This window comes from Phocoena sinus, chromosome 15, assembly GCF_008692025.1.
Source record: "Phocoena sinus isolate mPhoSin1 chromosome 15, mPhoSin1.pri, whole genome shotgun sequence".
NCBI lineage: Eukaryota > Metazoa > Chordata > Mammalia > Artiodactyla > Phocoenidae > Phocoena > Phocoena sinus.
Genome location: NC_045777.1, coordinates 84,796,697 through 84,822,884, shown reverse-complemented (window position 1 = coordinate 84,822,884; position 26,188 = coordinate 84,796,697). Strand labels below are relative to the sequence as shown.

General features: G+C 59.1%; 1 protein-coding gene across 1 annotated transcript in view; it reads left to right on the top strand.

Moving 5' to 3' along the window:
- FOXK1 (forkhead box K1) overlaps nucleotides 1-25,684 on the top strand; it is a 61,892-nt gene extending 36,208 nt beyond the window's left edge. The window contains exons 2-9 of the mRNA XM_032604847.1: nucleotides 6,505-6,690; nucleotides 16,966-17,122; nucleotides 17,583-17,729; nucleotides 18,269-18,462; nucleotides 19,657-19,823; nucleotides 19,931-20,215; nucleotides 21,047-21,271; nucleotides 21,870-25,684. Coding sequence (XP_032460738.1) covers nucleotides 6,505-6,690; nucleotides 16,966-17,122; nucleotides 17,583-17,729; nucleotides 18,269-18,462; nucleotides 19,657-19,823; nucleotides 19,931-20,215; nucleotides 21,047-21,271; nucleotides 21,870-22,129 — 1,621 coding nt within the window. The 3' untranslated portion in view covers nucleotides 22,130-25,684. The remainder of the gene's footprint in view (nucleotides 1-6,504; nucleotides 6,691-16,965; nucleotides 17,123-17,582; nucleotides 17,730-18,268; nucleotides 18,463-19,656; nucleotides 19,824-19,930; nucleotides 20,216-21,046; nucleotides 21,272-21,869) is intronic.
- Nucleotides 25,685-26,188: the final 504 nt, after the last annotated feature.

Below are 26,188 nucleotides of genomic sequence, written 5' to 3'. Positions count from 1 at the left end.
TCTTCCTGGCTGGAGCTTGTGTTTGGATCACGTGCTCACCCCTCGCCGGCCTGCACGGCTTCCCAGCACAGCAGTGAACTATGGCCTCTGCAGCCTCCAGCCTCCTCTGCTCGGTTCTGCTTTTGGGTTTTGTTTTTTAAAGACGTTCTAGCAAAATGTATTACGTTTTTAATAGAAATAGATATTTTAGGTTAAAAACACTTAGGATGATCAGAATCCTTTGATTTGGGGACTGTGTATGTGAAAGGTTTTTCAAAACCATTTCCTGAACTGTCTTATTGTTCTTTGGAGTTCTTACAAAACTCAGAGCCTCTGGTGTGCCAGTTGCAGACCTTCTGTAAATGAGGGTTGCTTGTTGTCAGGGGGCCTACCCGGAAAAGCTGCCTGCTGGCCTAGAACACGCCGGCGGGGGAGGGTGGGGCCACTGGCTGTCAGCTGACCCCCAAGCCTGACCATTTTTCCACTACTAGGTTGTGGTTATTTTCAAAATTTGAACATACTGGTCATCAAATGTGTAACAGCTTTTCCCCCCTATTCTTGAGTCTTTCACTTCTTAAAGGACACGGTTACAACATTTAAAAAACATTTTGAAAGACTCGAGGTCTCCGGCAATACCACTCTTACCCCGGGGATGTTTGCAAGAATGACTGAAGCCGGTGTCATCGGCCGCTTGCTGTACCCGCCTCGCCTGCCCCAGGGCTCCTGCTGCACCAGGCCTGCCTGTCTGTCTCTGGTTTACCAGGGAGGGGCCTTACATTCAGCCACTCGCCCCAGGTCCCCCACAGCGTCCCAGCGGCATCCCAGCGGCCCATTCTCTAACCAGGCCTGTCTGATTTCAAATCCCAGGCCTTTAGCCGCAATGCTGGACCGTTTAGTCTCTGCTGTTTTCACTTGTCATTATGTCATCAGCATTTTTAATGTTCCTCCATGGGCCCGTTTTCGTGAGCGCTTATTACCTGTTAGGTACTGTGTGAGCTTCTAACTACTTTGCTTATTTCATCTGATACTCACACGTCTCGTGTGTGTACCCTACACAGTAGGGTACCCTACACAGTACACACCATAAATACCCCAATTTTCCTGATGAGGAGAACAGATCAGATGCATTAAGAGATTTGCCCAGAGACAAACAGTCCTGGAAGGCGTCCTTTCAAATGATACTCCTCCACGAATGTTCCTCACAGGGGAGCTCTCTAGCTGTTTAGAATTAGAACAGAGGTTTGGTTTTTGTAACAAAGGTCAGGATGGCAAGGGAGGTGGATTTCTTTTGCGTATAACAGTCCCAGTGTAATCTGATAGGGCAGCTCCAGGCTCTTCTGTTCTGTTGCTCTGTTACCCAGTGTCCGTTTTACGGCCCACCACGGCTGCTCCAGCTACGGCCATCGCACCTACATTCTGGCCATAGGAAGGGAAGAAGTGAAGAAGACACTCTCTTCCTCTTAAGGGCACGAACCATCGCATCCCGCGAACCAGCACAGTCTCGTGGCTGCACAAGAGGCAGAGAAGCGTTGTCCTTAGCCGGGCAGCCGCGTGTCCAGCTGAAACGAGTTCAGCGTCGAAGCAGAAGAGGGTACGCGTCCAGGGGACCAGCCGTCTCTCTCGTAGCCTGCCCTTTCAGCCCCCCACGTGGTTGTGACCCTTATTCTGACATAAAAACCACTAATCTCCGTCGTCAAGGGAGGCGGCCCAAGTCCCGCCTGGTGGCCGCATCGCGGAGGTCCAGGGTCTCTGTTACGTGTGCGTCCCCGCACCAGGGGGCCCCAAGTGGTGGATCTGTGAAGCGCTGTGCCGAGGAGAAGCAGAGGAAGGCGGCCCCAGCTCCTGTCTGGAAAAGGGAGGAGTGGGACGTACACTCACTGGTCACAGCCGCCCTGCTCTCAGAGGCGCTCCCCAAAGGGGCAGGTTCCGGGGGGCCCGCCCGGCTGCCCCCGTGTCTGCACGCGGAGGGTTCTGTGTCCGCCGGCCTCCTCCGAGGTGCTCCGGAGACGACGCTGCCGTGCTTCCTGGCGGTGCCCCAGGCCGGGCAGGTGGGGGAGGGACAGTCACGCCTCCTCGCAGGCCAGGTTGGGGCTGCTCCGGCTCCGGAGTCTCCGAGCGTGTTGTCTCTGTCACATCCGCAGGTCAGATGCACAGCAAGGGTCTCTGGGGGCGGGTTTCACTCTTGAAAACCCTGATCTGGTCTTTTCTGCCGTTGGGCTGGGGCCTCTCTGCCTGTCTCACCCGAGTCGTGGCTCCTTTGAGGCCACTGTGGCTGCAGCCTCGGTGGCATCGTTTCCTGCCCCGGGCGCCGGTCCCCGTGGTCCCCCTGAAGCTTGTGGCATCCTTGGGCACACAGGCTTCGCTCTCGGGTATCTCGGGGGACCGCTGGACCCGGCACAGGGAAGGTGACCAGATTTCTAGCCTGCAGCACTCCCGTCCTTGCCCTCTGACGAGGCAGCACCCTGTACTTCAAACTGTGTGACCGCCTGGCGACTCCTGGCCAGCGGCAGTTCTGTGCTGGCCACGAAGCAGGGTCCCGGGCTGCCCTCCCCATCGCTGCCTGAGGAGGGGCGTCCTTTGCAGAGTGACTCTCCCTCCTGGACCGAGCCTCCAAAGTTTTCTTGTATTTTCTTGGCCTTTTCCGGCAGGTGTTTTCAAGCCTGTCACCCAGGCTTCCTTGTGAAGTTTTCTTCTGTGTCACATTTACTCGTCCAGGGTCCTTGTTTTTCCCTGGAGGTGCCTTTTGGGGCTGCAGCCCGTGGGTGGCCACGGTGGCGCCCCCTCCCGTCCCGGGGACACAGGTGGTCCGTGTCCTCTCTGTGAGCACTGAGTGACGACAGGGAAATTATGTTTCTTTTCTGACACCTTCCTGTTGGTGAGGCCGGTGGGGGGCTTCCTCCCTAAGGACGAGATGGGAGTGAAGGTGGGTGACAGCCCGAGTCCCTGAGGCTCGTGAGTGGCCGAGCGGGGCCAGACCAGCCTTCATGCAGGGATCTCTGAGCTGATGCTCAACGGGGCAGCTTCACGGGGAACCGAGGCAATACCAGTTTGGCCCAATTTCCAGGAACGCAGGCTTCTGGACGCTCCCAGGCTAGAGCGGGCCTGGGCGTAGGAGCTTCAGGGCAAGAGCGTTTGAAAAAACAGCTTGATTCCACCGCAGTGAGAAGCCCGCGCGCCGCAACGAAGACCCAGCGCAGCCAAAACTGAATAAATAAATTTATATGAAAAAACAAAAACAGCTCGACTGGGTGCAGCTCATACACTGCACGAAGAGCCCACTCGGATCGTCCAGGCCAGGGGTTTTCAGGAGACCCGGGGAATCGTGCAGCTGCTGCCTCAGCCGATGGTTGGGCGTTCGCATCGCCTCCGAAGGAAGGAAGCCCCGCGCCCGTCTGCAGGACCCCCGCCCCCGCCGGGCAGCCACCAGACTACGGTCGCCTCTGCAAAGCAGGGCGAGAATTCTGTGCAGAACTCGGGTGCTTGCACGGAGCCTCCCTTGGGCTGGTGGGCGGTGGTTTCCAGCGCGCATCCCCACCCTCGGCAGGAACCCCGGCGCACGGGGCAGAGTGCGCTTGGGTCCAGCCCGAATGTGGAGCGCCTTCAGGAGAGTAGCTCTAATTGCAGAACGCGCTCATTAAAGCTCTAGCCAGGGCCCTAAACCAGAACGAAAATGTTCCAGGGAGAGAAGTAACAGTTGGCAAACTCGGTGGGCACCCTGGGGAGGCATCTGTTTAAAATTAAGCAGCCTCCTGGTATTTTCTCCTCCTCCTGGTAGACCAGCTGCCTCGGGATAATTTTTGGAAGAGTGAGTCAGGAGATGCTTTTGAAATAGCTGTTGCTGTAACTAATGTGAAAATGTTCATGGTTAAACCTTAGTTGGAAAATCACCGTTCCGGTAGGAAACTGTCCTGCTGTTATCGGTTATGGATGGCAGTAGACTTTGCCACTGATGACATGCCCAAATCCCTGACCTATAAAACGCTGTGCTTTGTTTCACTGAAACCCCAGTCTGTGTGCAGGTGCTGTCTGTCTAGCGTCTTGGATTTGAACCGGAAAGCGTCCTGGAGGTGATCTCTCCTGCCCAGAGCATCCAGGGCTGCAGAGGGGTTACAGCAGGGGGTCCCACAGCAGAAGTCAGGCTGGAAGCAGAGGGAAGGGGGCCTGACGATGCTCCCCGGCATCTGCCTCCTCAGCCCAGGGCCAGGCGGGCACTGACCCCCGCCCAGAGCTCTTCTCTCCGGATCTCGTGCCTTTTCTCGTCTTCACCCTAAACCCCGTTTTCTGAGATTCCCTGCCTGTCTTGGGACCTCTGTCAGAGGCCAGAAGCCACAGCCTCTTTCCAGTTGGTATTGGCAGTTGTAGTTGCAACACGATCTTGAGGTTGTCGTCCGATCTCATGTTGACACAGGGACTTGGGCCACGTGCAGGAAGTCAGGACTCCACGCGCCTCTGGCAGAGAGCAGCACGCAGCCTGTTTTGTTAATTGGCAGCAGCAGTTGAAGGAAGAGACAAATGGTAAAGGGACGTAGAAACTCTTTTTTAACGGTTTGTCAGCACTCCTGCCTTCCTGCCTAGCACTGGTGGAACAGGTGTGCGTGCGCACAGACACCCCTGCTGTTCATCCAGTCCTGTCCTTCACAGGTGGAGCCCACCTCAGCCACGCTCCGCTCACCTGTGTGGAGCCCTCAGCCGGTTCCCAGGCTCGGGGACACTGGGCCCGTCTCGGACCTGGTGGGGATGCACGTTGACTCTGACTTACAAAAGCTGACCAGCCTCTGGGTCTGGAGAGACCCTCGGCCTCAGAAAGCATCTTAGGCATATGTGTGATGTCACTTTCTAGCCACAAGACTGATGGAGGAAATTTCCACTGGGTGGTGGGGAAACTAAAGAAAGTGGAAAGGACAGCAAACGTTCCTTTAACTGGCTTACAAGAAGGAGATGGCGGGCGATCTTTTTAAATAGCCTGGGGCGGCCCTATAAGCAGAACCGGAGGGAAGATGTCGCCATTCCAGACCTCCCCACCCCCATCCCTGACGTTTTGGTGTTTAGGTGGAATTTCCCAGAAGCAAAAGAGCATCAACAGGAAAACAGCTTCCCTTTGTTCTGCTTTTGGATTTGGAAATGCAGACCTGGTAGCCGCGGCTCCCAGTGTCTTCGTGCCTCACTGCCTGCTGCAGGGCTCCGCCTGGACAGCCACACGCAGCCGCTCTCTGCTTGGTGTCTCTGGAAGAATCTGTACTGGCCAGTGAGGCCAGCTGGAGTTCCTGATTTTCCCTGTGAGATGCAGGCAGGGGCTCTCAGAGTAGACGCTTGTACCGTTGAGTCATTTCCTGAGAGGTGGGTCTCCCCGGCGGAAGGCTCGCGAGCACCCCCGCTGGGTGCTGGGGTGCCAAGTCACCACCTGCCATGTCCCAGAGCCTGTTCTTCAGTCTTGTTTCTTCAAAGTTTTTTTTGTTTGTTTTGTTTTGTTTGTTTTTTTCGCGGTACGCGGGCCTCTCCCTGTCGTGGCCTCTCCCGTTGCGGAGCACAGGCTCCGGACACGCAGGCTCAGCGGCCATGGCTCACGGGCCCAGCCGCTCCGCGGCATGTGGGATCTTCCCGGACCGGGACACGAACCCGCGTCCCCTGCACCGGCAGGCGGACTCTCAACCACTGCGCCACCAGGGAAGCCCCAAAGTTGTTTTAATACGAGAAAAGGGAATTGGATTGAAGCAGTGCTTGCTGTGTGGGTGGGAGGTGGGAGGTAATTGGCTACTCAGACAGTGAATCGAATTGAATTGACTGGACCAAACAAATATCAGGGACTTTTCGGTGTGCACCCTGTGTCTGCTAGCCACAGTTAGCAACCTGTGGATAACTGGTCAGTCTAGACGGTGTGCTTGACAAGTAATGCCCCGCTTTACAGGTCAGAGTTTCTGGGAGGGAGATGAGCCCTGGGTTCCTGTGCGCACACAGGGAGGGACTGGGGTCTGCAGTGGCCTGGGGCGGGCGGTCCCCTGCCGGCAGAGGAGACGAGGCTCGGGGCTCGTGAGGCCAGAACGGACGGTGAAGGCAGCCAATACCCTCGGGTTCCAGGCGCTTCCTCCGAGACCCCCGCCGGCGCCTCTGCAGGCAGCGCTCGCTTTCCATCTTCTGGGTGACGGGCATCTGTCGTTAAAAAGCTGCCCTGGAGGTGACCGCGGCGCTTCGGTTTCCCAAGGAGCGTTCTCTGCCCGGTGCTGGACCCACGTGGCGCGTGTGGCGGACAGGAAGCCGGCTGGCCATCTGGAGCCCGTGTGGGAGGGGACACCAGGGGGCTTGTCCGGGCTGGAGGTCTTGCCGTCGCACGCGTGGTGGGGGGAGCCCGGTGCCCTCGCCGGCCTGTCCCGAGGGAAGCGGGGGTGGCGTGGTTTGGGCGCAGGTTTGGGTACGTGTATGTGCCCGGCACAGTCGGAGAGCACACTGGCTGGTGACGGCGGGCGGCGTAGACGCGCCGGGACACCTCTCCCCTGCTGGACCTAACGTCCCGCTCCCCTCCCGTTGCAGGTGCACCTTCCGCTTCCCCAGCACGGCGATAAAGATCCAGTTCACGTCGCTGTACCATCAGGAGGAGGCCCCGGCGTCCCCCCTCCGGCCGCTCTACCCGCAGATCTCCCCGCTGAAGATCCACATCCCGGAGCCGGACCTCCGGAGCCTGGTCAGCCCCGTCCCCTCCCCGACTGGCACCATCAGGTGAGTGGCCTGGCCCCCTCGTGCGGTTGCCTCTGCAGAAGCCGCGGCCCTGTGCTTTAGAACGCGGCCGAGAAAGGGGAAGGTGACATGGGTGTTCTGTGTTTCGTACGATATCAAGTATGTTTCTGGAAAATTGCCCACGGATGGAAATTCTGAAACAATTTTAAGTGCATCAAGGGACCTGAGGACTTAAATAAACTCTCTGGAGAATTCTTTTATAAAGTGAAGAATCACTACTTAGTCACTTTTCCAGTTTGAAATTTTATATACTAGGGTCTTTTAAAACAAGCTTAGGTATCAGTTTTTAAAGACAGTGAAACTATTTAAAAGGAGTATTTGTATACCAGGATTTGGTGGACTAGGTTTTTCTAAACTTTATTGGCAGAAATCCTTTGCAAAGTTTTAGAAATTAATCTAGATTTTGAAGAAAGGGAAGTCCTCGAACTTTCTCATCCTTGGCGTGTTATACAGAGAGGGTCCCTGGGGGCAGGTCTGAGGGTGAAGTGTGTAGCCAGAGGCTGGGGAGGGGACTGGTGAGCTGTCCCCTCTGAGGGGCACAAGTATTTTTGCGACAACAGGGGTCCTATGCCTTCTTCCCCTTTTGTCGTAAAACATGTTGAAAGACATGGACTTGAGGATGAAGATTTAATAAACTTTAAATAGTTTACCGCTTCGTTGAGGACATTTTAAAACAAAGCTGGCCTTTGCCTTATTGGTGCGTGCGGCCCTGGCGATGCCGTGAGCGCCAGTGCATTTGGTGCTGGTGCCTGGGTTCCTGCCGTGCACTGCGCTTGCCACCGCGGACTGGGCATCGTCAAACGTCAGCCCGTGGAGGAGGCAGAGCGTGTCTCGGTGTCGCCACGAAGCCAGTTTCGGCCTCACACGCCCCCTGAAATGGTCTCGGGGCCCCGGGGTGCCTCTGGGAACCACACTCCGAGAAGCACTTCTCAGCAGAGCTCGAGCTTTGCGTCCCTGAGCCTTACCAGGTCTCTCCTCCGGCTGACCAGCCAGGCTCGTGGTCCCTGGTTTTGCACCTTTAAGGGTTACACTTAGAAGCACAGATGGGTTAATCATGGCGTCACCATTGGTTTCCCTTCAGCCTTTTGTTTTCCTACCATGATGTGTGGAGTCATTTGCATTGAGGTGCTTGGAGTCAGTTTCCTCCCGAGCCAGCGAGCGGGCGGGCGCGTTTCTCTCACGGAGAGAAAGTTCAGGGACGGCTCTGAAATGTCACGGACCTGAATTCCGGTTCTGGCCGCATCTCCAGTTGGTGGGAGACCTGGGGGCAGGTCCCTGCAGCCTCCTCGGGCTTCGTTTTCTCCCTCAGTGGATCCCTCCAACATCGCAGATGTCTGGGACGCCAAAGAGGAGCAGTGAGTGACGGAGACCCGCTGTATGCCAGGCCCTGCGCTCAGCCGCCGGACGTGTGTTATTTCATTTAGTCCTTAGGGATTTACGAGATAGATTTTTTTCTTTAGTTCTTTTCAGGTTTCCAGCAATAGCTCTGTTCTCAAACCCGAAATTTAGCACGTCATCTCACTGTTCTTTCAGGCATCTACCTTGAAAGTCATCTAAAACACGAGGGCTCCACTGGAGTTAACGATGAAGTCGTGCTGTGAAAACGCTCTCGCACTTACTTACGTGTGTATGATTTATGCGCAGATAAAAAATTGTGTGTAGTAAAACGAAGCAGCCACTTTGGAATACAGTCTGGCAGGTCCTCAAAATGTTAAAGGGTTACCTTAACCGCCCAGCAGCTCCCTGGGTCGTGAGGTCTCCGTGGAAACTCATCCACAAGGGTTCATGGCAGTGTTATTCATAGCAGCCCCCAAAGTGGAAACAGCTCACGTGTCCATCAGCTGCTGAGTGGAGAGAAAATGTGTTACAGCCACAGGCTGGAGGGTTACTCCGGCATAAAAAGGAATGAAGCGCTGGCGCCTGGTACAACATGGATGACCCTCGAAAACATGATGCAGAGTGAAAGCACCCAGTCCCCAGAGACCACACATGGTGTGATTCTGTTGATATGAAATGTCCAGAATGGGCAAATCCGTCGAGAAAGAAAATAGGCTGCCAGGGGCTGGGGTTTCAAGGGAGTGGGCTGCACACTGTCACGGAGTTTCTTTCTGGGGTGGCGACAGTATTGCGGAATGAGGTGATGGTCACACAACGCTGGATGCACTAAAAACCACTGAACTGTACACTCGGAACGGGTGAATTGTGTCGTGTGTGAATTCTAGCTCAGTGAAGCTGATAAAACTTTGCAGGCGCTGACACCTTTATCCAGTAGCACCTCAGAGCGGCTGCAGGAGCAGTGGCCAAGTGTGTTTTACGTGCCGTTGGGAGCCAGACAGGCGTGTGGGCCTCCGGGTGGGCCTCGGAGCCCTTACACACCTGGTGAAACCAGAGCCCGAGGTCAGCCTTAGACTGGCCTGGGGCTGCGGAATCCTGCCACATCGACCCTTTTTTTTTTTTTTTTTTTTTTTTTGGCGACGCTTTTTAAGAAAGAAAACTGTTTTGGTTTGTATCTGGAGGTGTTCATAAAATAGATACAATTCCCAGTAACATTTTGAATAAAAACAGCGGCCAGCAGGCTGAGCTAGTTAGTGCAGCGGCTCACGTGCTGCGGCCGCCTGTGTGTTAGGAGGCGCCGGCGGTTCTAAAGGGGCGTAGATGGTGTCACGGAGCAGAGTGAGGCGGGTGTCCCTGCGCCGTTCTGGGAAGTCGCGGCCATGTGACTGTGGAGACCCCGGGCCCGAGTGGGCTTGGGGCGCTGGGGCGCCGGGGCACTCGCCTCTGGTCTTCATCCGGTAGAACAGCTCTGCGGGGAAAGTAGTAACTTTGAGACTGGCTCTTTCACTCTTGGGCCTTTAAGTGTCACAGAAAAGGATTTCTGTTTACATCCGTTTATCTTGGCGCCGCGGAATCCGATTGCCCGCTGGAAACCTCAGAGGCCCTTGAGGTTTTGCTGCCCAGATCCTTTTCCTGCGCGCCCGGCGCAGGCGCGGGGCCGGCGTGTTTACAAACAGCTGCCTCCCCCGACCCCGCCCGGGCACCCTCCCTGCGCCCGTCGCCCATAGCAGGTCCCCGGGGAAGCGGGCGGGCTGGGAGACCCCGGCCGGCAGCGGCCCGCGCCCCGGTCCCCGTCCGAGTCCCCGTCCCTACGCCCTACAACCGCCCCCTCCGCCCCTCCCCGCGGCCCCCTCCGCAATCCCCGCCCCGCCCCGCCGCGGTCCCCATTTGGAGCGTCTGAGCCCGCTGCCCGGTTGGCCCGCTCGCCCGGCGGCTCAGCTGCAGAGGCTCGCAGGCCTCGGCCCGGGTCGGCCTCCTCCGGCTCTGGGCCCGTCCTCTCGAGGTGTGGGGAGCGGCTGCACCTGTAGGAGCGGCCCCACCCTCCCTGCTGACCCGCCCCTCCCTCCTTCCCCAGGTGGCCGGGCGGGGGCGGGGGCGGGTTCTGCGGGGTTTTTTCCTTGCACTGAAGTCCTCCACCCAGAAAATGAATGAACTCTCTTTTGTTAAGAAAAATGCTGAAATTCAACCAGAGAAAGGGAGCAGCACAGAAAGAGAGCAGCTAATTTATACTAAGTTTTTAGAAGCTATTTCTTGAGGAAGGCATTTCTTAATTTTTGTAATATAGAGATCAAAACCAAAAGTAATTTGTTTTGTGGAATTTGGCCAAGGTTAGCGGAACCCTGTAGGAAATAAAAATTAAGCAACCAACCTCAGAACCTAAACCACTTTTAACCATGACCTTCCAGCCCAGTCCTGCTTCACTGCTGCGCGAGATTCAGTCCTAACTCACTTTGCAGTGTTAAGTGCCTTGAGTTGGGAGGTTTTCGAGTTGGCTGTTGGAAGGTCTTTGTGTTTCTGGCAAACTTTGGATCCTTCCTTGAGAGTGATTTATTCTGTTGCGAAGTTTCCAGCTGCAGCGTTGCCTCAGTTCCCCCGAGTGACCCAGAGAGGAAGGTGCCTGCACAGTGGGGAGCCCTGCCTGGCTGGTCTGGGAGACCCGCCGTCAGTGGGTCCCGCACCTGTATCTGCACCGGTGGCCCTCGCACCCAGCAGCCCCACTCACACCCACCTGGTCCCTTTCCCCGTCTGAAAACTTGGGAGAAATAAAAATTGGTTCATCTACACAGAAAGGTGCGGCCCTCCGTGTCCTTTATAGTTTCCTTCTGCCTGCATCCGTGCCAGGGTGTTTTGGGCTTTAAATTGTCGAGAGGAGGTTGACTGGGCTTGTGCTTTAGTCTCGTGTCCATTGGGGCAGCTGTTTCCCTGCTCTCGGGCACGTCTTCGGGGGATGGGTGCCATGTAATGTGTTCCTGGGTGTGCCTTCTGGGCGAGGCCCGGCCTGGTGCCCTGCCGCCGAGAGCCCTTCCTTTCCAGATTGCGGCTCTGGGTTTCCGGAAGCAGGCAGAGCCTGGAGGAAGACGTGAGGGAGGCATGGGCCCCCCGCCCGGATCTGCCCTCTCCTCAGAGGGAGATGCACCTGGTACTTCTGGGCTCAGGCCTGTTCGCTTATTGTTCTCACTGGGACAAGGTGTGTTTCATAAATGAGTTAACCTTTTCAAATAGTGTCCCGGGACTTCACAGCACTGAGTGTCTCTTAGTGAGCACAGGTGTTCTTAAGAGACTGGCCTCTCTTTCCCTTTATTTTCCCCCGGATTACAGAAATATGACAATATACGTGCACTCTACAAAATTGAAATGTTTCAGAAAATAAAAACCGTGCAGTGACATTCTTGGAGAGAAGTCCACGTTTGCAGGTGCATCTTCTCTGAACATGCCCGAGAGCTTGTCTGACGGGTGTGAGTACTTGTGGCCCCTCCCCAGAAAGGTCCCTCGGAGCTCAGAATGTCCTGCAGCTTGCTTTTTCTCCTGTCCCTCTGTGTCTCGGGCTCCCTTCTGTGTCACTGCATCGCTCGTGGCTGCACAGTGGACTGTCTGACGTGGCCTGTATTTGATTGACCAGTTCCCCGCCGAGGGCCAGCAGCTCTTTCCAGTTTCTTAGTTCCTCGGTCTGAAATCGCCTCTCTGAAGTGTCTAAACGGTCCGTGCTGAGGCCGTGAAACCCTCAGGTTTGATTATTTTGGTTAAAATACACTTGTTAGGGTCGTGAGCCACAAGATGTTAAGAACAGTGATAAAAATAGAGCCGTGGGCTTCCCTGGGGGCGCAGTGATTGAGAGTCCGCCTGCCGATGCAGGGGACGCGGGTTCGTGCCCCGGTCTGGGAAGATCCCACGTGCCGCGGAGCGGCTGGGCCCGTGAGCCATGGCCGCTGAGCCTGCGCGTCCGGAGCCTGTGCTCCGCAACGGGAGAGGCCACAGCAGTGAGAGGCCCACGTACCGCAAAACAAACCCAAAAAAAAATAGAGCTGTTTCTGACGTACACGCCAGACCTGTGCAGTGGGCTGGGAGCTCAGTACATCCGTTCAGCTCCACAGTGGCCCTGTGTGGTGTTGCTGTGTGGTGTCACAGCCTTGCCGTCCCCACTTTGCAGATGGGAGACTGAGGTTCTTCTCCAGCAGAGCGGGTAGAACGGCTGGGCTGCGCGTTCGCAGGTGCCCACAGGGAGAGAGGTGGTGCTGATTTCGTTCGTGTTTTTTAAAGGTTTATTCATATCAAAGTAAAATGTGCACGTGATCTAAGAAGGCAGAAGATCCTGCAGGGCTGGTGATGACAGAACAGCCCCTGGCCACGCCCAGCCTGTCCTCACGGCCCTCGGTACCCACTCACCTTCTGGTGTCTCAGTTTCAGAGCATCGTACACTGACTTCCTGTGGGATAGAGGACTTGGCTTTTCCTCCCACCCCATCAGCCCGGCGAGGTCCCATCAGAAGTGTTGGTCGATGGCCTCAGTGCGGCTGTGTGACGGCTACTCTGCTGAGCCTCTCCCCGGCCTGCGCTCCCGGGAGTTACAGTGGCCCCTTCTCTGTTGGGTTAGGTCTCCTGGTACCTGGGACGACTGGCACATCCTTCCCATTTACATCATCACCCGGGACCCAGGCCTCCTCCCACCTGGCCCCGAGGTGCGGGGGGCGCCTCTGACCCTGGGATCATCTTCCACACCATCCTGGGCATCCCCTCTCTCCCAGCTCCCCAGTCTTCCCTTTCCTGATCTGCTCCTTCCTTTTATTGGACAACATCTTCCAGTCCTGAGGAAGGGGACAGGAGAGGCAAATTTTTAATAAAAACTTCCACACCTGAAAATTATCATTATTCTCCATTCACACTAGGTAGATGTTTATCCTGGGTAGAGAGTTCTAGGTTGGAAACGTTTTTGCTCAGAACTGATGTCGCTTTCTGGCTTGGAGTGTGTCTGTTAAGAAGTCAGTTGCTCCTGTGATCCTGGCCCTTTTGTACGTGGTGTGTCCCCCTGGGAGCGGTGGAGGGGGGGGGCTTGGGTCTCCGGCATCCGCAGCACCGGCCCCGTCTCAGCGGGGTGCCTAGGAGGGGGCTGGACGTTTAATGGGACCCTTTGGATCTGAAGACTCGCTTACTGCATTTCTAGGAAGTTATCTTCTTCTGTGACGTTCTCTCCCCCTGCGTACTCGTCTTCTTTTCCCACCTTGTTCTTCCTCTGTCCGTCCCTTTCTCTTTTCTGCTTTCTGCTTTTCTCAAGTTTCTTCTTCCACCCTTTATTGAACTTTTGTTTCTCCTCTTTTTAAAACTCGTACGAGCATTTCCTTGTCCTCCAGATGTTCTAATTGTGTCCTGCTGTTGTGAAGGCAGCCTCTTCACCTCTTCGGGGCTGTGATCCTGCCGCTTTGTTTTGCCTTCTCCCCGGCAACCCCCCTCCCCGCCGTCTGGCGTCCTCCGCGAGCCCCTCCCCTGTGTGTTCCCCGTGTCCTGTCTGGCCCAGCTGCCCTCCATCCAGGCAAACGAGGCACAGGGCCAGGGTGGAGGGGCCACGCTGCCCCCGCGCCTGGGCGGCCCACGTTCCCACCTCCATTTCAGATCCATTCCCGCTTCCTTGTATTTTTCAATTATAATTTTTTTCTGTTGAAAAACCCTTCTACAACTTGGAATCGATTTGAGGCAAATTGTGCCATGAGCAGATTTTCTTTAAGTGGCTGAAGCGCTTTATAAACAAGTAACAACGAAAGAATATGTTTCTGGTGCGGGACCAGCAGGACTTCCTTCCCGGGAGGCTGGCTCGGGAGGGGCAGGACCCAGAGCCTCCCGCCTGCGCGTTTTGCTGAGGCCCAGCCGGAGCCGGACCGCCAGGCGTCTGAGCGGGGCAGCAAGGGCCACGCCGCGGGCACGGCAGGAGCCCGGACGAGGCTCAGCGCGTCTCTGGGGACAGTGGCCTCTGGTCAGATCTGCTTTTCTCAGCTCAGGCTCTCACCCTCGCAGTGGGCCTGGGCGCTCTCTCCCCGTCAGGCTGCTGTGAATACAGGGTGCAGAGTGGTTCCAGGTGTGTCTTGGGCGGTCACAGGAGTCATGTTCTGGGCCTGGACTGTCCCAGGGCCCGGCGTGTTTGTCCTGGTGAGACGGTGGCCCAGATGCAGGGCAGCCACTGGCAAGACAGGCCAGCCATGAGCCAATTCCACTCCTGACCCGAAGCCCTTCTTGCCTGAACGGTAAATGTGACTTAGGAATTGTTTTTCCGTAAAAGGGGGGCTGGGGGGCTCAGTGACTGACGTCCTAAAGTGCATCTTCCACGTCGTTACCACTTTCAGCCTCAAGGTGGGAAGAACGGTGTTTATCGTGTGACGTCGGGTAGTTCCAGGCTGCGTGGCCTCTGCTGCTTTACCCCGTCCGCAGATCAGACTTCCCCACCCCGGGCACTTGGGGGGCCCCTGCAGCGGGCGGCTCTTTGCTGAAGCCGGGCGTCCCCGGGGGCCCGGCATTTCCTCTCCCCCACCCCTCTAGAGGTGACGTGTGTGTTTATGCTGTAGGAATCTTTCCTATTTTGCTGATTGTCAGGGACTTTGCAGAGGACTAGGAAACTCCCTCGGGGGATACTCAGTGTCTTGGTCGGTTTCCCAGGGTGGGACACGCCCCCCAGACGCCCAGACACCCCCCCCCACACACACACACACACACACCCACGAGGCCCGCCTTTGACTCGCGTGTTCTCTGCCCAGAGACGGCCTGCTCACCTCCTTCCACCTCTGCTCCTTCCCTCCGGACGTGTGACGCCAGGGTGGCTGGGTACCAGGCACAGCCCTCTGGGCCGAGGCCAGCCTGCAGTGACGGCTGAATGGGGTTTATTGAGGTCTGCGCGGCGGTGTGCGCGAACGCACGTTCTCCAGGCCGGGCCTGCTGGGCCCTCTGGGCATCAGCGGTGCCCTGTCCCCGCGGACGCTTCTCCAGGAAGGGTTTGTCGGCACAAGCTGGCGCACGTCGTAGAAAGTGGCGTGGAGGCTGCCCAGCCTCTCCTCCCGTTTGCGAGCCCGCTGTTCATTATTTCCACTAGAAATCATTCTGTGGGGAATGACAGACTTTTCTCTGGGTTTTGCTTTTTGAGAGTTAGATATAAATTTTCTATGATCTTTTACAAAATATGGACTTGGGACAGGCCGTGGATCCCCCGGTGCCCAAGCCCAGAAGTCGCTGTCTGTCGTCTACACTGGTCAGGGTGCCCCGTGGGTCACACAGGTCAGATGTCAGCGAGGTTTTCCCAGATAAGCCCTGCACTGTCTGTTTCCACCAACCTGGACGTTTCCTGATCTGTCCTGAGGCCACTGTGTTTTCAGGGGATGGTTCTCGCCCCTTGTGGTCAGAGCATGGGCCAGGCGTGGTGTTTCGGTTCACTTGTGTGCAAGTCCAGAAGGGGCGCTGAACGTGTCTGGGACTGGAGCTGGCGAAGCGGCGCTTCTGTGCTGGCACGTCCTACAGCACCACGTCGTTGGAGGAAGCAGGGCAGAGAGTCTTCAGGGACCCCCTCCCCCCAGGCCCCCTCAGGGCTGCACCTTCATCGAACCACCGTGTGCCATGGCATTTGGTCCCCAGGTGGATGCATTTGGAAGACCTGACGCTGAGTGTGTGAGCACGTTACTAGTAAGACGCTTCCTCTCCCTTCCTGCCTTACTTTATAAGCTGGGGTTTTGTATGTTTCGTTCAAAATGAAATTCAGAAAGAGCTGCTTTTATTACTGCATCCTACCTTACGGTCGTTGGTTAAAATTTCTGTACTCACAGGACCTACTCTCTCCATGTTTGGGGAGTCTAGGGGAGAGGAGAACAAGAATTCTCAAAAAAAAAAAAAAAAAATGCCTTAAAATTTCTACATAGGTTGCAGATTCCTGACCAAAAAGGGGTAATTACTGACTGTAGTGCAACTCACCACTCATATCACCTGCCAGGTTTCTCCCAGTCACAGTGTTTTTATTTTTTCGTTCTTCCCTTCCCGTGTTTACTAACTATCTCCTGAGCCCCTCCTTCAAAGCCACAGACGGCTCCCCCTCTGAGGAGCTGGGCAGGGAAGCCAGTGACGGCAGCCCAGCCGGAGACGAGGCTCTGCGTGTGTGTCCAGGAAAGTGGCACAAAGAGCTTTCACATGAGCTTGACTTGTGGGGATTTGGGGGGCGTCTTGTCATTTGGACAATGGCGGGAACGCCTGGGCGCGTTGGGAGCATGGAGGGCGACTTGCCGGGGTGCTGGTGGATGCGGGCAGGCGGGGATGGGCAGAAGGAGGGGGGCAACCCCGGGCTCTCTGTCAGCTCTCAGGAGGGACACTTTTTACCTGGGTTTGGGACCCACTTTCAGAGCTTGTGAATGCTTGTAACTTACAGAATCAAAATTCCGACACGGCTTGAAGACCGCGGTCCACCTTGTTAGCAGCAGGAACTGGGCCCCGCCCGTGGCTGGCGGGCCCCGCTGTGCCAGCTGCAGGGCAGCGGGGACAGACCGCAGACAGGTTGGGCCGTGCGGACTGAGACTCGGAGTGGGAGCCCCGATGTTTCCCGCCCACGGATTGGCTTGCAGCTTCCAACCGGAGGGGAGCTCCCCGCTCCCCACCCCCCCCCACCCCGGGACCCGAGGGTTGAGGCGGCGACCGTGAGGGTGGGCGCCGCGGGCCTGGGAACCGGTCGGGGAGGCAGGCGGGCACTGTGCTTCCCTGCGTCCTGGCCTCTCCTCGGGCGCCATCGTGTGGCCGCCACCTGCCCAAGTCTCCTGGCCGCCCTCGGTGCGGTGTCAGGACAGTGGGGATGGGGCAGTGCCGTGAGCTCCGGCCACCCGCGCCGTCCGGGGGTCCGGGCATCCTGTAGCACCGGGCCCACCTCCTCGGCTCAGGGTCAGAACTCAGGACGTGTCCTTTCTCTCCGCAGTGTCCCCAACTCCTGCCCGGCCAGCCCCCGAGGGGCCGGGTCCTCCAGCTACCGCTTCGTCCAGAACGTGACCTCGGACCTGCAGCTGGCGGCAGAGTTTGCCGCGAAGGCCGCCTCGGAGCAGCAGGCCGACGCGTCCGGAGGGGACAGCCCCAAGGTCTCAGCCCTCGGCGCGTTGGCCAGTGACCGGGCGTGGGGTGCTGGCGTCCCTGCCCCTCCCTCCCTCGTCCTCCCCTCGTCCCGTCCACGAGGACGGGATGGCTCCGAGCGTAATTACAGTCTCTGAGAAGAATGTCAGGCTCTCGCCTTACAGCCTTGTCTTAGTTCATTCCCATCTGACAACTGTTTTTAAATCAGTTTGCAGAGGAGGTGAGAAATTTCAGAATTAAACTATGAATAAACCGAATTTTTACCCCCATGAGGGAGACACAGCTCTTCCTAGCTTAAACCACATGGATTAAACAAGAGGAGGTCGTGGGGATTGGTTTTAGCGGATACCCTGCAAATCTGCGCACTCATTGGAGGGTTTTCTCTGTGAGCAGTTGGCCTGGGGCGGGGGGTGGGGGTCGGACCGGAAACGTCTTTCCGGGCTAACCCCACGCTGGCTGTGTCCTCAGGACGAGTCGAAGCCGCCGTACTCCTACGCACAGCTGATCGTGCAGGCCATCTCCTCGGCACAGGACCGGCAGCTGACGCTGAGCGGCATCTATGCGCACATCACCAAGCATTACCCATACTACCGGACAGCCGACAAGGGCTGGCAGGTGCGGTGTGCCCAGGCCCCAACTTCACGACCCCCGGGGCTGGGGGCTCGTTCCCCGGACAGCCGCGTCGTGTCCGGAGTGAGCGCCCGCTTGGGTCCGGAAACGTTCCCACGCTTGGTGCACCGGCTTCTCCTGAGCTAACTTGGAAACACGCTGTCCCCGCTCTTTCCAGACGGTTTCTTGTGTGGGTTCACAAGACCGTCGTCGCCGGCCTTGGCCACAGCCAGCATATCACAGCCGCTCAGGTCTCCTCCGTGGCCACTCTGTCCCGTTGGCTGGTTGGTTCAGTATGAGCTCTGAGCTGGGTGTCTCCCAGGCCAGGGTTTGTCCTTACGTTTCGCTTCCTGTGTAAGGGGTGCTCGTGAGCCTGTGCTGAATTTTCACAAGAAAAACCACTGTGGAACCCCTGTCCTTCCCCAGTGAGCTGCCCCCTGCCCCCAAGGAGGCCTCTCCGGCCCGGACCTGGGGCTGTGCTCTCCCGGCTGCTGTGCTTAGGTCTGACCCGCCGTGACCAGTGACTCCCTCTGCTTTGCCCACAGAATTCCATCCGCCACAACCTCTCTCTGAACCGCTACTTCATCAAGGTCCCTCGCTCCCAGGAGGAGCCCGGGAAGGGGTCCTTTTGGCGGATAGACCCCGCCTCCGAGGCCAAGCTCGTGGAGCAGGCGTTCCGGAAGCGGAGGCAGCGGGGCGTCTCCTGCTTCCGCACCCCCTTCGGGCCGCTGTCATCCAGGTAAGTCCCCGCCCCGCCGCCCCGGGGGCCGTGGCCACTCAGACCTCTTCACTGGATTTTGGAGAGACCGGCAGCTGGCCCTCCACGTCGGTTCTCGGACGCTGGGATGATGCACGGTGGGAATGGGGGGAAACGGAGGAACGGAGGCGGATGAGGGCCCCCTCCCGCTCACCTGACTCGACCGCCTCTTACAGGCCCTGTCTCCAAGGAAGGCCCCCTTCTGAGGCCCTGGAGGGTAGGACCCCAGCATGTCTCTGGGGGACACAGTTCAACCCCGTGACCAACACTGCTTGTCACGTGTAGACAAGCCCGCCAGCCAGCGGGGGATAGTGACAGGGCCTGCGCTGCGTGTCCAGCGCTGCCCGGGGAACCCCGCGTAAAGAGTGTCTGTAAGGGGGCCCGTCCTCAAGGTCACACTGGCAGTTGGGAACCTGTTCTTGTGCTGGCAGAACTTGCACTGGGGCGGGTGGGGCTCGGGAAGGGAGTCCCCAGGCCAGGAGGAGAGCTCAGCCAGAGCTTGGCATGCGCCACGTCTCAGGGAGAGAAGGCAGGGGTGCCTGTGCTGCGGGTGGAGGCGCAAAGCCGGATTAGACAGGCCCCGATGGGGGGTCGGGGCCGCCACAGACGTGAGGGCCGGAGAGTGACCCAGTGGCCGCCAGGTTGAGCGTCAGACCAGTCAGATGAGGCCGCTAGGCCTGGGTCGGGGACAGTCTTGCTGTCCAGCCCATCCCGGCAGTGCTCTGGGCAGGAGCTGGGCAAGATGCTCGATTTTAGACCCAGGCGAAGTGTTCTGTGGATTACTATCTGTGCGAGACAGAACGGCTGGGCTCCCGGCGTGCGCTTTGCTCTCCGGGTGTCGATGTGTCCCGGGGGAGGTTGGTGCCCATCCCAGCAAAGCTGCTGGTTTTCACCCAGAAGCCCGAGCCGCTTTCCTGGGAGGCCGGCCCGGGCCTTCAGGAGGTAAACGCTCTGGACCGTGGCCTTCGCTGGGCCTTTACGCGCTGGGTGATGTTATGCGTACCGGGCGGAGTGCCAGGGTCGGAAGTCCCTCGCGAGGACAGAGGGGCATCGGGAAAAGTCGGGCAAAGGCAGCACGTAGGGCACGGGCGTTGAGACGTCTCCCGTTTTGATAAGTGCCGTCTTCGTTTCTTGTCGTATGTACTCACTGCTGTGGTCCTGTCTCCCCACTCCTAGGAGCGCCCCAGCTTCACCCACCCACCCCGGGCTCATGTCCCCGCGTTCCAGTGGCCTGCAGACTCCAGAGTGCCTGTCCCGGGAGGGCTCACCCATTCCGCATGACCCTGACTTCGGGGCAAAGTTAGCTTCCGTTCCCGAGTATCGGTATTCCCAAAGCGCACCCGGTAAGAAGGGTCTCGTCCTCTGGTCTGATGTGGCGGAACTCGGCGCCGCGCCCCACGCAGGAAGGGGGCGTGCGGGGGTCTCCGCTGACCCGCGTCCTCCTCCACAGGCTCTCCCGTCAGCGCCCAGCCGGTGATCATGGCCGTGCCGCCCCGACCGCCCAATCTGGTGGCCAAGCCCGTCGCCTACATGCCGGCTTCCCTGGTGACGGCCCAGCAGCCCTCGGGCCACGCCATCCACGTGGTGCAGCAGGCGCCCCCTGTCACCATGCTCAGGGTGGTCACCAGCTCCGCCAGCTCTGCCAACGGATACATCCTCGCCAGCCAGGCCTCGGCGGGGGCTGCCCACGAAGCGGCGGGCACGGCCGTGCTGGACCTGGGCAGCGAGGCGAGAGGTAACGTCGCCACGCGGTCCCTTGGCGGGGACGTGGGTCTCCAGAAGGTGGAGCCGTCAGCTTGGGCCAGGGGGGCGGCAGAGCCCAGGCGTGGGGCCCAGGCTGTCTCTGGGGGACAGTGGCTCCCGGGCTGCGGCCCCTGCGCCCCACTCCTGTTTTTCGGGAAGCGCGTCCTATGAAGCGGCACTGATCGTCCTCTGAAACGCTGCTCCCCGTGCACAGCACCTCAGGTGCCCGGCGCCCCCAGGTGCCCCTGAACTAGGTACGGGGCCTCAGCTTGGAGCCGGAGGAAGAGTCCTGTAGGCCCCCAGCAGGGGTCCTTGGGAGGCGTTCAAAGTAAGAAACAAAGTCCTGGGTTAGAAATCTGGGTCCCAGGGAACTGATGAGGTAAATGTTGAAAATGCAGCCAGCGCTGTGAGACACCCTCGAGGGACACTTGAGTCAGGCAGCATCCTACTGGCCGCTGACGGCTGATCTCAGCGGCTGCGTCTTCCGTAGACCGTCCGAACGACACGTGCGTTCTGGGGAAAGAAAACTAAGTTACGGCTCCAAGTGCAAATCCTTTCATTCCAAGCAATACGCTTTTTTTCTTAGATTACATTTGCTTTGGTTAAAGCGCAAGGTATTTACATTTTTTCCTAAAGCACTATTACTTGTTTTTCTCGTTTCAAAACATTCCATCGCTGGAAGTTTTCTGGTGAGAACCAGGGTCTTTTCCCAGTGTCCCTGCTTCAGGGCCCCCTTCCCCTCGTGGACAGGCTCAGGCTGAGACGCCTGTGAGTGCCACCGCGGGTGCCATGAATGTGGCTCTGACACACGCTGTCCCCGCAGGCTTGGAAGAGAAGCCCACCATCGCGTTTGCCACCATCCCTGCCGCCAGCCGAGTGATCCAGACGGTGGCCAGCCAGATGGCCCCAGGGGTCCCCGGACACACGGTCACCATCCTGCAGCCGGCCACACCAGTGACCATCGGGCAGCACCACCTTCCGGTCCGGGCGGTCACTCAGAACGGCAAGCACACCGTCCCCACGAGTAGTCTAGCCAGCAGCGCTTACGGTGAGGCCCTGCCCGGCGTCCACTTCCTGGCCTTCAGCTGTGTGGTTTGACCAGGGTCAGTGCAGCAAGAACATTTTCCCAGTTAAGGCAGTCATCCATTCAGTTTTTCGAGCACCTGCTACGTGCCGGGCACTGGGATACGATGCCAGGGTAGCCCCGAGGGAACGGGCAAAATCCCCAGGTCACGGGGCTCACGCCCTGCTGGGGGGATAGAGGTCAGAGAGGGAAGTGAAAAGGCGCTGGCACCCTGAGCGCCACGCGGGAGGGTGTGGGGAGGGCTGGGGAGAGTTCCTGGTGCAGGCAGGCCCTGCCAGAGGGGAGGCGGGAGCCAGCGGGGTGTCTAGAGGGATCCACACACAGAGGCAGCAGCGCAAGGAGGAGACGGGGACGGAGGCCCCCGGGGCGGGGAGTGGGCCGGGGTCCGGGAGGGGCTGGCAGCCAAGCGCTGCTGCTGGCTTTGCCCAGAGGCGCCCAGCGTGCCGGGGAGCTGGGCCCCTGCTTCCCTCGGCCCTCGTGTGGCCACGCTGGCCTGTGTTCAGGACAGACGGGCGCCGCTCCCAGCCGGCCTCCCAACGTGACTCTTTCTCCTCCGCCCTAGCCCTCGCCAGCCCCCTGCAGCTCCTCGCGGCTCAGGCTAGCTCGTCCACCCCGGTGGTGGTCACGCGTGTGCGCGAGGTGGGGCCTGAGGAGCCAGCAGCAGCGGCGGCCACCAGCACCGCCTCCACCGGCGCCTCCGCTTCTCCCCCCGGGGAGCCCGAGCTCAAGAGGTCCCGAGTGGAGGAGCCCATGGGGACTGTGACCACGCAGGCCGGGGCGATTGCGGCCGCCGGCCCACAGGGCCCCGGGACCGGGGAGTGACGTCGCCGGCGTGGAGGTGGAGTGGGACACACGCCAAAAGGAGTTCCGGAGCTGGGCCAAGGCGGCCGACACCACCGCCGCTCGGGACCGAGATGAGAGGGCTCCACGCGGACCGAGCTCGGTGCCAAACGGGCAGGACGCCTCCGTCCACGTGCACCCGGACACACTCATCCTCCCGGCGTCTTATCTCCTGCCCCCGCTCTGGTTTAAAACAAAAACCCATAAAAACGTTCAGACAGCTGATTGTACGGTTCTGGGAATTCTTTGTTTTCGTTTCTTTCTCCCCCCAGCAGCACCTTTTCTCCCCATGCCTTTCGTCAAGGGCGTGGGGAGAAGGTTGTAGCTCAGCGTCTCCAGGACCACGTCCAGGCGGCCCCGACCCCGCACAGGAGCCAGGCTCCCAGAGCAGCCTTCGCCCCGAGGACGGGACAGAGATGCATCCTGGTGCAGACGGGCCTCCAAAGGAGAGCACAGGCCTGGGGATCCAGCCTTGTTTGTAAGAGATTGGAAAGAGGCGAGAGAAAGGCAGCACCGCCAGATTTCAGACTGTCCTATGGCTTCTTCCCTAAAAATGACATAGAAAGTATTGGCATTAATGGGACGGAGGGGAGGGGCCTGGTTTGGCTTTGGGCCCCAAGTGTTTCTGGTTTTGTTGAAACACAGAATTCAGGCTTCACTGTCAACCTGAGACAGACACGGAAGGGATCATCTGTTTTTGCGGTTTTCACCTGTAGACAGTTTAGCGGCCGTAGGTCTGGGCTTCTTACTGGCATTAATCCCACGGAGGGTAAACCTGCCGCTCTGTCTGTTAACTTCAAGAAAGACTGACGGCCTCCCGGACTGGTGTTCAAGGCCGAAAGCGCTTCACACAAAAGATCCACCTGAGCCAGCGGCTGCAGCGTCTGACCTGCGTCCTGGCCACACGGGGGACACGCGGCCACTGGTCCCTGGGGGAAGGAGGTGGCCACTCGACAGGAGGACTGTCACGTCGAGCGGCCCCCATTTCCCGGTGGCTCTGATGGCCGGCTGCCACGCGGCCGCTCACCAGGCTTTATCACCAGGTTCCAGTGTCTTCACCGCCCGACAGCCTGCCTGGCGTTTCCCATCGGAACCGTGTCTGCCGCCCGCGGCGCCGGAGGCCCTGGGCTCGGCCCACAGCTCGCGCCGGCTCGGTGGGACCCCCTGCGCCCCCCGGAGACGTGAGCAGAGCAGGGGGAGCCCACAGTCCTTCGGCTTCGCTGGGAGAACGTTCTCAGGAAATGTTACGCACGTCTCTGTGAAAAGTGGCTTTCAACTTGGCCTGGTGCCCCGCGTCGGACCTTCCGCACGAGCTCCAGGGGCCCAGGTGGGAACGGTTCCTCCCTCACAGAGCGCCGTCCGCATCAGGGCCCCGACGGCAGCGCCACCGCAGGGCCAGGCGTGGCCAGGTGCTCTAGCTGTCGCGGTTGTCCCCGCACGCCTGGCCCGGGAAACGCCTGGTCCGGCGTCCGCGGCACTGAACCCCACGTGGGAAGGAGCTCTCCTGTGACGTGGCCAAGACGGGGAGGGGTGGCGCCTCGGCCCTGTTCCCGCCCAGTGGTGAGAGGCGCTCACGACCCGCTGACGTTCTGTGCTGTGTCGCGTGGACTGTGTCTTTGGCCGCGCCTGGTGTGTGTGGGCGAGTGTGAGAGCGAGTGAGGCCGAGGCGGGCGCCCCGACGCCGGTGGCCTGGCCCCCGTGGGTCCTCGGCCAGGGCTTCGGGGCGGCCGTCGCTTCCTTCCCCTTCGTTGCTGCTCGGTCCCGGGGCCGCGCAGGCCTCCCGCAGGGGCGTTTTGCTCGCGACCTGTCCTCCTCGGGAGAGCTGGCACCCCCCACGGAGGACAGACGCCCAGGACAGCTGAGGCCACGGGACGCCCTCAGCCCCGGGCCCCGCTGCTTGGTCTGGCCGGTCTGGCCCTGACCCTGTGCTTTCCTGACTTCTGAGCTTCTTTGGTTTCTGTCTGTTATCAGCGGCGATCCCACTGTTTGTTCTGGCCGTGGTTCAGGGAGAAGGGAGTGGAGGGGGGTGACTGGAACCGGAAGGGAGACAGGACAGGGTATCCTTCGGTGACATTCTGCCACGTGGAGAACTTGTTCCTTTCTCGCTTCTTCTGGGAAGGAGAAGAAGGGACCCTGTGGAGCCTGGCCTCGGGGGACCTACCACTCCAGGTTCACGGTATGCTTCCGGATGGGCCTTTGGTCACCTGACGAGATGGCATGCATGGCTCCTGCCAGCACTTGTCCTGGGGCTGGTAGCCAGGGGCCCCAGGAGTGGCCAGCTCCCCAGGGAAGACACATGTCGCGGCCGGAAGGGTCGCCGATGTTCTCAGATGGTTCCACACCCCCTCCCCCCCGCCAGACCCGTCCAGGGGAGCAAGGGCGGCAGGCCAGAGCGACAGCGGAGCTGCTGCCCTCAGGGCCCGGCGCCGCGGCCCGCCACGGGCATGCGCTGCGGCTCATGGGCTGAGCCAGCCGAGGCTGGGACAGGAAGCGCAAGCAAGTCGACCTGGCCTGATGGTCGTGTCACTGCAGCCTCAGGGCACCCAGGGGCTGGGATCTGCACAGAGGATCAGCCAGGCGGGTGTGGCTCGGGGCGGGGCACTTGGGCCCCTGTTGTCACAGCGGCTCCGTCTCTATCCGGGTACTTGGGTCCACCTGTCTGGCTGTGCTTGACGAGTCGTCACCTTTACCAGTGCTAGATACAGGGAAACACGCTCTGCACAGGAAGGAAGCCACGAAATCACTGCTCTTAAACAGTTGAGTGTCTCCCCCAAGACAGTTGGGTGCAGCGTCGGAAGTGGGAAGGGCTGTACCTAGGAGCTCATCAGCTGCCCCGGGGTGAACACCGAGTGTCACTCGTCCGCCACCTGCAGCTTTCTCTCCACGCGAAGCTCCCGGTCACACAGCGCCGTCGAGGGCAGGACCTGTGATCAGTGCTCAGACAGTCTGTCCAGCTTCGCTTCTTCTTAGGTCCGTAAAGCGTACACAACCTGCATTCCCCATGAGATCAGAGTCGTGCTGGGGGGCGGGGGGGGGGGGGGGGGGGGGCGGGTCCCTAGGCCGGACACCGTTGTCTCTGACTCGCTCGCTGCAGGGGGGCCTTCGGTCTCCCTCCCGGGGCCTGGCTGGTTCATGTTTGGGGCTTGCTGTCTGTGGGAGTTGTGGCGAAAGTGGATTTCTGAGCTGCTAAACGTGCCTCGGTGATTCTCAAGCTGGAAGGGAGTGGGCTTGTGGGGGGCCCCGGGGCTGCCTGGCCCCTTCTCTGGACCTCACTGGTCCTGGCGGAAGACGAGCTCAAGGTCGCAGACATCGTTCAGCAATTGCTCTTACTTCCTCTAAAGGTAGCTCTGCGTGGACCGTTCCGAGTGAGCTGTGCATCTCCTGGGGCGTGTTGTGAGATCTCTGTGGACAGAAACCCCTTTCTTTGGCCGCTCGGAGTTCAGAAAGAGGAGAAAGACTTTTTTTTTTTGGCTTTTTACTTTGGTCAGTTTCTTCCTTTACGCAGACAAAGAACAGACCAAACGTGAGAGCGTGTTAGAGAAGAGAGGTTTGCTCGCGGGGCTTCTAGGGCTTAGACTTAACATACAGTTGAGGCGGGGGAATGAGCTGTTTTTCTCCAAACGCCTCAAGTTCTGCTCTGCCCTGGGATGGCTTCATCTGGGACGAGGGACCGTCGTGCCCCCGGGAACGGGCTTCGGGCGCCACAGACCATGGCGGCCGCCCCTCGCTTCAGTGCCGAGTAAACAGTGCGCTGCTTGTTCTAGAATAAGTTACCCAAGATGATCACGAGGCCTGCAAGTAGACGCGGCCGGAGTTGCTCAACCGAGGCCCCGTCCCCGCGTGGCTGACGGTGAAAGTGGCTTCTCCACGGCTGCCCGAAGCCGCCCTCGTGACACCTCTGCCAAGAGACCATGGTGTTTAATAAGAGCATCATTTAAACCATTCACGCGTGCTGCTGTAAAGGTGGGAGGGCCCGAGAGGGAGGGAGGGAGGGAGGCCCGGGGCTGGGGTGCGGTGGGCACAGCCGTGGTTTCTGTCCGT